We start from the raw sequence: 13483 nt of genomic DNA, 5'->3' as shown, positions 1-13483 counted from the left end.
CCTCTGTCCACATATCTGTTCCTGCCTTTGTAGCTGGAGGTAAAATGATGGTGGGTAAACTGTCCTGGGCCTGGCTTAAGGTTTTATGTGGGAGGCAATAAGACGTTTTAGGTAGCTGAACTCCTATAGATTGAATTGGGTCAAGAGAGTTCCAGTTTGGGGGTTATTACTGTTACTGCAATCCGGTTTCTACCATCGGTCACTAGGACTTGAGGGCTCAGTATGCAAGGATGAACAAATAAGGCACAATGACAAGTACATATTGATTCTAGCACCAAATAAAACACTTCCGGATCATAGGCAAGGTGTGAACAAAGCACACTGGGGCTTGGCATAGGAGAGGGAGCCCCCTGCTGTTGGGGAGGACCAACATGAGCAGAGAGTCATGCACTTCTAATGCTTATTTTAAAAAATGGACATCGGTGCAAATTTACTTACACGTAGTGGCCACGGCTGGTGCCTCTGCATGCCCGGATCCTAACTGCCATGACTCCAGCTTTGCTTCTTGAATGCTACAGGAAGAAAAGGGCCACTTGAGTATTTCCTGAGAGCCCCGAATGGACTCTTAAAGCCGTAAGTGGATCTGGGGAAGGAACTCAGGAAAGCCATAAAAATGATTCACCACACTCTGAATTTTGTTGTTTTATTAAAAATCAGTTGGCTTACAGTTAGCACGCCCTTTCATTAAATCATCATAAACATCACAAAGACAGGTACAGGCGGAAAATTGTATAGGTCTTTAGGGAGAAAATAGTCTATATCTAATACATAATAATGTAGTAGCTATTATGTTGGGAATAAGGAAAGAAGATGGTTTTAAAACCAAACAGAACTTCCTAGTAATTAGCTATGGCACCTATTTTTTTGATCTGTAAACGGGGACTCGTCATACCCGCAATGTGGAAAGCATTACTGTTATTCACCAGCATCTGGTTCTCTACTTCTGAGCACATGGGGGAAGGTAGTTTCTGCTCCCTTGAAGTTGGGCATGTCCACATGACTTGTTTTGGCCAATACAATGTGAGCGGAAGAGTCTTGTGTTACCTCCAAGTGGAAGCATTTAATAGTGAGTGTTGGAGTTTCACTGCTTTGGTTTTCCTGCCCCAGCAATTGTGAAATTAGTGTTGATATGGAGGGTCCATATGCCAAAAGCAGCCTAACATCCCATCTTTCTACTCCACTATTCTTTGTGGTGTCTTCCATAGTCAAGATTGCCTCATGATTCAAGGTAACTGATGGAGCCCCAGCCATCACATCCACAATTCAGGTGGGACGAAAGAGGAAGAGGAAGAGGCACAAAGGCTCTGTCAGCTGAGTGAACTCCCTTTAGGGAGATGTCCGCCAAGCCCTACCGCGGAGCTATGCTCACATAGCCCCAGCTACTCCCAAGAGGAAGAGAATGAAAGACGTGCTCTCGGCACTCAGCACATGGCTGCCCCTGGTTTGGCTGGGCTTCCCTGCCCAACAAGGAAGGTGAGAATGGGTATCTGGAATGCAACCAGCGGGTTCTAGATGATCAACTGCCTTCTATCCTGCCTGCTCCTTCATATAGCTAATTTCCAAATCTAAGGTCTTTGTCTGATTTATAAAGAGCTCGGAGGCTGTTTTCTGCATTGGGATGGGGGAGATTCTCATTCCAAGAAGTGACAAAAGGAGAAAAGAATCAAAAAGAACCAGGCAGCATGAATGAGAGATGCCTATTACATTTTTGTACCATCGAATGCAGTGGTTCACATTAAAAAGAAAAAAAAAGAGAGAGAGAGGGACTCAAACTTGCATCCACGGGGTTGTGTAAAACACAGGTGAAATGTTCTAGGGGTTGTGACTGAACCCCTAAGGGATGGATGAGCTTTTAAAAATCATTCCTGCATTTCTGACTGGGGGCAGCCCCACCCACCTTAAACCAGTCATCAGCCCCTTAGAAAGGAGAGAGAGGAGGGGCCTGAGAGAGAGGCCTGGGTTTGGATCTGAGATCTGTTACGAATGAGTGAGGGGTCTTGGAAATCCCTGGAGCTGTTTCCTTGTCTACAAAATGGGACGGTTGGGAGAATTAGTGAGAAAATGTATGTATCACTTCATAATCTATCACAGCACTCAGAAGACATCAGTTATTTCTTAAATAGCAAATGACCATTAATTTAGATGTTATGATATATGATAAGATCCAAACCCAGGCCCCTCTCTCAGGCCCCTCCTCTCTCTCCTTTCTAAGGGGCTGATGACTGGTTTAAGGTGGGTGGGGCTGCCCCCAGTCAGAAATGCAGGAATGATTTTTAAAAATCAAACAGTAAAGTAGGCACTTTATGAATATTCTTCTATCTCTGTCTACAGAAAGGACCACCGGCCACCACCACACATGCCCACACACAGACAATCCTATAAGATGGATGTCATCTACATTGTACTTATCAGAAAGACGAGATTCAGAGTTGTTGAGTAACTTCATCAAGGTTACACAGCCAGTAAGTGTCTCTGGCCAAGTTTTACTACCATTATGTTAAGTCTTTCCCCTAGTACAGTGATTCAGAGAAAAACAGAGTTGCTGTTTTCTCAAATTGCCTTTTATAAACTACGGAGAGCAGAGACACATGTTTTCTATTGATTTGGAAAAAACTACTGCCGTGTTAAGGAAAGCTGAATTTAAGAGGATTATCTGGAGGCTCCTGAGGCAGAGATGTGGGAGGAAATGGCAGCACCCTTGTACCTCCAGCTCCAAATGCACCTCGTCCAGCTCCAAACACACCTCGTCCATCCCCTGTGCTTGTGAGGGTTTTATTGAGTCAGAGGCATGGAATGGATCCTTCTTTTTTTCCTGAGACATTGTCGCTTGAGAGTCTGAACAAAGGATGGAAACAGCTTGTTCCAGAGAGAAAAGCGTCTATGGAGCTTCCTTCGGTCACATACCATAATCATCCCACCAACTTTCAAAGCTCTACTGAAATGACTTCCAAATTGGCCTGAATTGCAAAGCCTGGGTGGTAATACTCAGTGTGGTAGACAGAATCATGCCTCCTCGACAAAAAGCCCACGTTCTAATCCCCAGAACCTGGGAATATGTTACTTTAAAAAAAGCAAAAGGGTCTTTGTGGATGTGATTAAGTTAAGGACCTTGAGAAAGGGAGATTATCCTAGATTATCTGGATAAATCCAGTGTGATCACGTGGGTCCTTAAAAGCAAGAGTTTTTCCTGCTATAGTCAGAGAGAGACTGCAGAAGACAGGCACAGAGATAGTTAATGGTAGAGGTGAAGGTGGAGAACAGAGCCAAGGAATGCAGGCAGCCTCTAGAAGCTGGAAAAGGCAAGGAAACAGATTTTCCCCTGGAGGCTGCAGGAAGCATGGCAGTTCTGTAGACACCTTGATTTCTAGCTCAGCGAGATCTTCTGATCTACAGAACTGTATGGTAAATTTGTATTGTCTTAATCCACTTCTGATCTACAGAACTGTATGGTAAATTTGTATTGTCTTAATCCACAGAGTTCATTGTAATCTGTTACAGCATCAGATTACCCTTGGAAGTATTACTGGTTGAAAACTTTCTTGGTGCATGTGCCAGGACATTTCTAAAACATAGGTCTGATGCACTTTCCTCACTTCCTATACCTACTTAAACTCCGCATCCTGTTGATTCTATCAGAAATGACAGAAATGATGCTCGTGCTACTCACTACTATCCTTTGAGGACTGGCCTCATGCCAGGCACATGCTAGACACTTTACACACCTTTTCTCCAATCTTCACAATTCTTGCCAAGTAGATAATAATTCCTTCTTGGCAGGCGAGAAAATTGAGACCGTGAGAGGGTTAAGTGACCTGCCCAGATAGAAATGGTGCAGCCAGATTCAAACTTCCCTGTCTTCTCTGGCAGGCATCTCGGGTGCCAATGGTGGGGGGCTGCAGAGGAGCGGGGAACCTCATCAACGTTTAAGAATCTGGCTCTTCCTCTCCATCTGTGACACGAGTTCTCATCTCCCACCAGGGTTTAGCTGTTGCTTCCTAAGATGTCCCCCTGCCTCTGGATCTTGTCCCTGTCATCCCATCATGCACTGTAGGCAGAGCCATTTCTCCAACACACAACTTCTCTGCTTAAATCTTCCCAGGGGTCCCCACTTTCTGCTGCATAAAGGCCAACCTTCTTAGCATGGCATTCGAAGCCCTTCACATTCTGGCTCTGGGTTCAATCCATCCTTTCAAACACTCTATGTTATAAAGCCATCAACATGTTACCTTTGCACAAGAATATGCCATGGACTTTTCGTCATCATGTATACGAACCTCTCCATATGACAGACAATGAAAGTATAGATCAGAGATGTGAAGTTAGCTGGCTTGGGTCACACAGCTTGTATGAAGCAGTCAATATTAGACCCTGAATTCCCTATTAGACCACCCTGTAGCCTTAAAGTGATAATCTCCTTACCTTCCACTTCTCTCTTCTGCCACCATTACTAAGTGAAAACAACCATCCTTTCTGTAGGGCGGACTACAGTACCTCTGATCTGTTCTCCATGTGGAATGAAAGTCTAATCATATCTCTCCACTGCTTAGAAGTCCTTTGTTATCCATTGCTCTTAAAAAATTAAGGATGTGGTCCTTACTTGACTTTCCAGCCCCATCTCAGGACCCTCTGCCTCTCGCTTGATACCTACCCTCTTTCAGACCCCTCCATGTGCCTCCCTCCCTCCCACCTCAGGGCCTTTGCACATGCCATCCTCTCTATCTGGAGTGCTCTTCTTCCTCTCCATCTCTCTTCCTCATCGTTCATCTCCCTTCAGCCATTCCCCCAGGAAGCCTTCCTGACTGCCAGACAAGGTGTGGGCCCTTCGTAATATTCTTCCTGATTTCACTACTTTGCCCTTGTTCAATCCTTCAGTCTATAATTATCTATCTGAGTGATTATTTGATTAATGTCTTTTCTGTGTCAAACTCTGTCTCATGAGAGCAGAGATTTTACTTTATCTGATTGTGTACTCTTGTGTCTCTTGTGTCTCCAGTGTTAATCACAGCAACTGGAATGAGGATGAGGCTCAGTAATTATCTGTTGACTAGATAAACACCATCTGGCTTTGGCTCTGGAGTCAGTCCTGTAATTGCCATTTACAAAAAAAGGTACCAAAAAGAAAGGTTTCAACTAACAGAGACAGAGAACTGGGTTTCCTATCCTGTGGGTTGTTTGGTGGTGGTGGTGGTGGTGCTGGTATTAATTTTGTTTTGCTGAGTTTGCGGAAAAGGATTCAAATGTAAAACACATAAACAAATCTTAAATCTGAAACAGATTTAAGCTGTAAAGAAAACTTCGACTTGCCAAATGAATAAATTTAATCTTATTTAAGAACACAAATAGGGACTCATGACAACTTCTTGGGAAATGAGTTTTTTAATTGTTTTATTTTTAAAGTGTAATATCTTTAGGGCCAGGGTTGCAAAGTAGGCCTAGGATTTATTGTTTTTGTTTGTTTTTTTCCATGCAGGATGGGCCATAAGCAATAATCTATGTATAGAACACCAGATATTGCTGACTCCAAAATCATCATTGCTTATCTCTTCTCACATATTTCTTACAACACTATCTTATCTGAAAATGTTTTGAATACTTTTGCTCAAAGCCAAGTTGATGAGCTCTATTTCACTTCAAAGGATTTTCAATTTTCAGCTTGATTTTATTGTGGATTTAAACAAGGTGCATTGTTTTATCAAGATTTGACTTTATTTTACTGTCCAGAATCCAGTAGGAAGTATAATACCTTACTTCTGAATCTGTCCCAAAATAATGCTACTCTTTTCCTTTCCAACACCACAGATGTATGATGTGCTTTTTCTTAAACCTCATGCATAAAACCTATGCCTTACCTGGTGCTCTTCTTGAAAGCCCCATAATTTGGAGGTAAAACGAGATCTTGAGGAACTACTAGAATGCAAAATCCATGGCAACGGGGGCTATATTTGTCTTATCTCTGTTGCATCCCCACTGCCCAGCACATAGGAGACGCCCAATAAATATTTTTAAATAAACACGTTTAAATTTATATTTATTTATTAAACTTTTTACATTAAAAATAATACATTTTTATTTTAGAAGTTTTAGGAGAAACAGAAAAATAAGAAGAAAAAAGAAGATACTGCTATTTAAAGATGACCACTACTAACATTTTTGCGTATTCCTCCAGACAGTTTATTTATGCATGTATATATATTTTCTTTTTACATCGTGCTATACATACAGTTCTCCAACCTATTTTTTTTTTTTTAATTTACTCCATGTGTATATTCCATACCAAGTATTTCTGACTACGTCATTACCGGTGGCTATTTTGTTCCACAGTAAGAATGAACCATGGTTTATACAACTAATTCCACTAGGAAACATCGCCGATTTCATAAACGCTTTATTTTTCAGCACTTTAGGAAAATAAGGCTTTGGGAGTGAGCATCTCGGGCCATAATTCCGTGAACAACAACACTAAGCCTAAAATCACACAAGACACACTTCAATCTTTCTAATTCAGGAACATTTTAGAATGACTTCTGTGTGGAAGCAAACAGCTTTCATTTTAGAAGAGTAACATTTTGCCAGGCTACCTAAAAAAAAAAACCAAAAAAACAAAAAAACAAAAAAAACAAAAAAACAAAAAATACAGAAGCCATAGTGCTTCTGGTTTCAAGAGGGGAACCCAATCCAGCCTCCTCAATACCACCAAATGTCTCCTCCCAACAGAAAGAAGAAAAGGTTGCCATACTGATGTGTGTGTGAGGCCAAACACTCCAACTCCATTGTCTCCTTGTTTTAACTGAGAACGCCAGCTCCTTACTCCTTTCGATGGGGGAGGGGAAGACAGATCCAGACTGTGTTACTTTGAAGTTCGAAGGTTTACTTTAAAGAAAAACCGGCCCCAGGATACAAGTGCACAGGATACTGTTTCTAGGACTGCCTTTGAAATAAATTAGTGCCTGGGAGTTGTGACAGAACCTACCACGTGCGGTGGTGCCAGGGATGGGCGTGCGTGTCACGGCCTGTGGGAACACCGTCTTTGGTGGGGCCTGTGTTTCTGGCTGAAGAAAATGCCTACTGGCACATGGAGCCCCACCCCCGTCCCCTATGCACGTACACAGAATTATATTTTATATTTATAAAACTCCCCCTTGGAAATTGCCACAGAGCAGAAATCAAATGGATTTCTCCAGGACTCACCACGACTACTGATCACAAGCTCCGCAAGTGTTGACTTTAATGCAAAACCAGGAACGCCTCGTCTCTCAATGAGAATTTCAACCATGAACTGTTTTAGGTGATTTATCTGATGTTTTCTCCAAGCCCATTTTGCAGCCTGAAGAAGTGAATGAATTTTGTAAACTGTAAGGGTTAAATGAGGTTAAGGTGTATGGGTCAGGTTAAAATCCTGCTAAGATGTGTTCAGCTGATTGCCTGCAAAATTTTTATTTAAAAGGAAGCATTTCCAATAAAATCTCAGATCCAGAATTAAATTTCTCAGAAAAAATACCAATCACATAAAATAAAAAAAGAAACCATCATTCACCTAAGTCGATCAGAGGTCACCATTGATTACTCTGAGACAAAGGAGTCATTATTTCATGCTGCCCGTGGGCGAAAACATGACTTAAAGCTTATAAGTGTGACAGAGGTGGCAGGGCTTGGGGTAGGGAGGGACCACTCCTCTACCATCTCCTCCGAGAAAAGCTAATCCACCTTTAGACACAGGGACTGGTTCTGGGCCCTTTGGCTGCATCCCCGTAGCGCCCGGCGCGTGCCTGCAGAGGGCACACGCATGTGTTTCCAGAGGAGGAAGAAGAGGGGATTAGTAGAAGGGGCCCGGGTGCTCCACTGTCCTCTACGAGCCCACAACAATCCTTCGGCTGATGGCTCCTGGCAAGGTGTAGATGAAGAGGACCAGGAAGACGATGAGGATGATCAGAATGAAAGCGATGATGATGTACTTCTTGTAATTTTTCCAGATGAGATGGTACAGGCACTTGAAAGGACTCACGAACCAGGAGAAGGAGGTGTCTGGGCGGCTGAGAGAAAAGCGAGGGAAAGTCAGGGAAGGGGGCCATGTTGTCCACACGTAGGATTCTCTAGACCACAGGATATATTTCTGACTCCCACTTTCTAGAGGCCCACAAGAAGAGGCCCGAGAACAGGAGAAAACCATGTTGCCTTAGAGTAGGAACAATCTAACACTTGGGGCAATAATGATCCCTCATCATTTACAGGTTGGTCTGGAGGAGGGCGAGAGTCTAGTTAGAATCCAGACAGAGGACTGAGTGCCCTCCATCCGTCCAGCCCCGACCGATTCAAGCCCTGCCTCTTCCATGAAGCCCACCCTGACCACCCCAGCCCACCATGGTCCACATCGTTCTGAATTCTGGTCTCACTTATCACTTGACTTAGCCCCTTTATGAATCTAACATGTTTGTCTTCTACACCCCCATAACTATTTTATGAGTCTGTGTGTTCTTCCTAAACAGATCGAAAGCTTCTGGAAGGCAGAGCCCGTGTCTTATATTTCTTTTGTGTTCTTTAAAGTGTTTTTTCAGTAGGTACACACTGCCAGAGCGCAATAAATAATTTTGAATTAATCAATAAGTAAGCATCCTCTGTGTTCCTAACACTATGATAGATAGAGAAAGAACCACTCATCTCGAGACACTTGGGGTGTCGAGGGGAATAGCACAAATACAATTTGAAACAACGTTTTGTATACATATTTCATATCTATGTGTATTTACTTTTTAGTTCATATGTAACCATGGATTAAATTGAATAAGGTAATCCTTTCTTCTAGTAATTTTAAAGTATTTACTTTAAAGTAATAATTTATAAAGGGGTAACATTTTCATCATATTATGATAATGGAAAAAAAGGTAGACATAAATTAAATATTCAATTATGGGACAGCAACCAATTCAATTATAGGCACCAAGTCTATGGACTATTCTACAGCCATTAAAAAAAATCCGAACTATGACAACTATGGAAACAAAGCAAAACTTTTCAGCAAAGGATAAATAAAACATGAAGATGATTTTGTATGCATAATTGGAGAACAAGTAGAAAAAAATCATGTGAAATTTATATTCACATAAAAATGAGAGAAAAAATTACATGACATTATTCTGGAAATGCTTATGTGGAGTATTACCGAGAAGCACCCTCTCCATTTGCCAAACGCTCTGGATTGTCTTTTTTAGACTATTTTGTAATGATAGAAACAAGGAGCTATATGGATTGGTGGCACCTATTGGCTGCCTCCTGGCTTCTCGGTGCTCCCACAGGGATCCCCTGGAGAAATGCCCCCACTCTCTGATTTGGGGATGGTGAAAGCCTGTCCCATTTCTGAGGCTCCCACTCACGACTCCACTCACTTGGGCTTGGCCAGAGGCTCCGGTTCCTTTCGAGCTTTTCCGACAGGATTTTTCTCGGCTTCTTCTGCAGTGACCAGGTGGAACTCGGCTTCGACCTTGCCCTGCACAAAGACACAAGTTTCTGGTTCTTTTCAAGTCCCGCTGGGGCGTCACCAACCTTCTAGAAAAAGTGTTATTATGAGGGAGATTGTCCAGGAAGTATTCTGACTATCCTGCTGTTTTATTTTAAGAGATATTGCTGTCTTTTTGGTCCTGGGAGAAGCCCTTTTTTATGATGAATTGTAATTCTTCCAGATGAGATGGTACAGATGTTCCTGTTGAGGTTTGTGAAAGCAAGAGAGTCGTGCATGTACACAGACACGCGTGTGCTCAGTCACACGTCCTGTTTCGCGTGTAATCATTAAATATCTGAAGAAAAAATATTAATTATAGAAACTCGTAGGAATTAGAAAGGGGACTTATTGAGTGGCAGAACTCTTTGAAATCTACTTTTTTCTTCGCTGTCAATGGTTCTCAAGAGGAAACAGGTAGGTGTGTCCCAACATTCGCTAAATGGCTTTTCTGTCATCCTTCATTGTTTCTGTTGTCCCTACTAACTGTTTTACAATTCTCCTGTTATTCTAGCACTTCTTCTCTCTTGTTTTCCCTCAATAAGAAACGGCCTCTCTGGTTTGAAAATTGTGAGTCATGCGCCGCTTCAGAGAATTGTCCCAAAGGTATTGGCAATGACATAAGTCTTGGGTTATCAAAGAATGAGGCGGGACCTTGCAAAGGTAATAGTCATTCTTTCTTGTTCATTCATTCATTCGCTACTTTCTGGGGATCCCCTGTACACCAGGCACTGTTTCAGGCGCTGGGGACTTAATGATTAGGAAGGTTAGGGTCCTTGATCTCTTTGAGTTTCTGTTCTTGGTGAAGGGAAGTTTCTTCTGCCTCCTCTGGTTTTGCGGATTGAATTCTAGGTAGTCGGAGGGACACAGAACTGGTAGAAGAAAGGAGCATCATTGAAGTATTTTAGCGCCTACAATTGTTTTAAAGCTTTCTTTCTTAAACACCTGTGTCCAGGGCATTACCTGACTTCTGAGACATAGTTGTTGTCCTACCCCAGCAAAAAAAAAAAAACAACTAAGTTTCTGGTGAACCAATGGTCTTATGTTAACCTACCTAGTCACCCTGAAAAAGCCAGGACTTTTTAACAAGCAGGTTTGGTTGCTGGCAGCCATGAAAATGTAATCATGGGAGAAATTAGAGAGAGGTAGAGTATTTGGAGTGTGGTTGAAGCTGGAGAAGAGAGGCATTGGCATGGCTGCCTGAATTAGTAAAGAAGAGCAGTGGGCTTTTTTTTTACAAGTCAAGTCATGAGTTCAAACCTAGATGGTTTCATCCATTCTTTAGACTAGAACCTTAGCACAACTCAGAATGCAATAAATGTCCCATAATCCAAAAATGCTCCTTAAATACACACACACACACACACACACACACACACACACACACACACACACAGAGTCTGTCATTCCTATTGGAAAATATTGGCCCCATAAACAATAAACTTACATATATGGGCACTCAGAAAATGTTTGAAAATCAGGAAAGAAAAAAATATAAGGTTTCTCTCCATTCTAGTTACTCTTCTACATATCTATCAACAGTAGAGTAATGGTGCTGTAACTCTAACTGGAATTGCCATGCTTTGCTGAACACCCACTTTGTCCCGGTTCATTTGTTCATTCATTTGTTTGTTCTATCTATCTATCTATCTATCTATCTATCTATCTATCTATCTATCTATCTATCTATCTATCTATCTAATCTATCATCTTTCATAGCAACAAACAAGGTAGGTTCTCTTTTTACTGATGGAGAAATGAAGCCATAGAAGTCAAATAACTTTCCCAAGGTCACCCAGGCAATAAGCTGACCAATAGGAATCTGAAACAAGGTCTATGATTCCAAAGCTCATGCTTTTTCCATTATAGGACACTACCTCCCAACTTACTCATGCAGTTGCCAGATGATTGGACTAGAAGTTTTATGAAGCCCTGCGCAACTCTAACATGAGGTGATTCTATGACTGCCTTCATCATGCCACCTAAAGGCACTTGTCTCTTGGGCATCAGTTTTCTCATCAGTCAAATGGCCAGATGCTCTTTAAAGCAACTTCTGGCTCTACTTTCCAGGTTTCATGAAAGGCAGAGTTAGAACCCAACGAGCTCCTGCAAGACTTGATGGCTGGAAGAAACCCAAGAAGCCAGCCCACAACTCATGGCAGAGGGGCTCCCAATATGCAAAAAGGGCTTATTTCCAGAAGGTTTTCAGAGGTGACCTAAGTGCCACTAGGCAGTATAGTTATACACCGGGTGCCTCATCCAAGCTGTATAGCTTGCGTGGCACCTCATGTATGCATTATTCCATTTAAAGCTCTTGACAACCCTGCAAAGAAGACAATATTTTTACTCTTGTTCTACAGCTGCAGAAACCACGACTTGATGATGTTTGCTAATTGCTAACTTGCGTTATGAAACTAGGATTTGCGTTCAGGTCCTCTGACACCAGATTCCATCCTCTGCTGTTTTATGTGTCCAAATGGCCCCTTTTGTGTAAGAAAAGAAGCAGGCTATTTATACAATAACGAATAAATATGCCTTTTCCTGAAATGTTTAAGAAGAGCTCTGCAATCATTTCCATGGCTCTGACATTAGAATATGGTTTTGACTTTTATCTTAGAGTTGGACTTGAGTAGCTTAAGGAATATTATAGCATGGCATAGCATAGCATAAGAATTGAATGACTAGGATTTGGTCCACACAGAGTTGCATTTGAAATGAGGCTCTATTACACTGTGTGACCCTGGATAAGTTACTTTCCCTCTCTTAGTCTCATGGTTCCATGGATGTTAACGACACGTATTCCTTTGAAAAATAAACGAAATAACACATATACAGTGCTCAACCTAATACCTGGTAAATAGAAACTTCTTAAAAATATATCATTCTTACCTTTAACACGATTTCATAGACAGCAACACTTAATGAGAAACGTATTTTGCTCATAAGAAAACACCCAGAGATGTCCCAAGGACCCATATTCCCACGAGAAAAAAAATGCAAAGAAAAGGGAAGCAGAGAATATAAAATTCATTCTGCCGTAGGCACAGGAGTCATCAGTTATCATCATGAAGAGCCTCGTCCCCTCTTCCCTGTCCCACCCGAGTGGTCCCAGAGCATTTATTTGGTACCACCAAGGCAGCAGGGAGAAGGTATTCACCGAACATTCTGATAAGTGCTGCTCCTTATTCTGTATCTCTTTTTCTGTATCTATTTCCATCATCAGTATTCAACCAAGCATGAAGTAGAGGACTTAAGCTAATCATAGACTCCAAATGTAATTTTAAATCAAAGCTAGAAAAAAATGGACAGTTCAAAAGGCTATCTATTAACTTAAGGACATCTATGAATGGATAGAAGGGTCCTAAAAAGACTAGATCTGTTGGGCTGCGTATGTTATTTATGGGCTTCAAATTTCACCAGCCTTGGAGAGTGATGCAGGTAGAGACTGAGACGTGACTGCATTCAGGTCAGACATGCTTGCCTCAGCAATAATTAGTGCTTCTTAAAACACAACTCTCACTGGCATGAGATGAGGCATTCTCATGCATCGATGGCAGGGATGTATGCTGGAAAATTCACTTAGGAGGATGAACACACACGCACAGGCATACATACATAAGTATGTGTGGGTATGTGTGCATTATCTTATATAGTCATACTCTAGACTAGGAATTCCATTTCTGGGTAGCTAAAGTAAGAAAATAATTTCAAAATTCTGAAAAAGTTTTCTGTGCAAAGCACAGTCACTATTCTTTTGGATGTTTGAACTGTCCTTTTTGTCACGATGACATATTCTTCTTGTGCTTTATCTGCCCTTGACCTGGAGTCAGCCATTTCTCCAAAGATGCCTGGTTCTAAATACCAGTAAGAACTGGTATTTAGAAACCAAGGGACAGGCACTAGGAGTTTTCTTTGCCAATAGGTGATTTTACCTTGACATCATCCTTTGTTCTTGAAAAATTCATGCTCTGCCCTGCTTGACCTCTCACCTTC

General features: G+C 41.8%; 1 protein-coding gene across 1 annotated transcript in view; it reads right to left on the bottom strand.

The window, feature by feature from the left end:
- Positions 1–7846: 7846 nt before the first annotated feature.
- The window catches only part of FER1L6 (fer-1 like family member 6), a 103022-nt gene continuing 97385 nt past the window's right edge, over positions 7847–13483 (bottom strand). The window contains exons 37-38 of the mRNA XM_011360828.1: positions 9381–9481; positions 7847–8030 (exon numbers count right to left, since the gene is read on the bottom strand). Coding sequence (XP_011359130.1) covers positions 7847–8030; positions 9381–9481 — 285 coding nt within the window. The remainder of the gene's footprint in view (positions 8031–9380; positions 9482–13483) is intronic.

The sequence above is a fragment of the Pteropus vampyrus genome, unplaced genomic scaffold, assembly GCF_000151845.1.
Source record: "Pteropus vampyrus isolate Shadow unplaced genomic scaffold, Pvam_2.0 Scaffold59, whole genome shotgun sequence".
NCBI classification, from domain to species: domain Eukaryota; kingdom Metazoa; phylum Chordata; class Mammalia; order Chiroptera; family Pteropodidae; genus Pteropus; species Pteropus vampyrus.
Note: the sequence above shows the minus strand (reverse complement) of the source record. Positions and strands in the feature narration are given on the sequence as shown.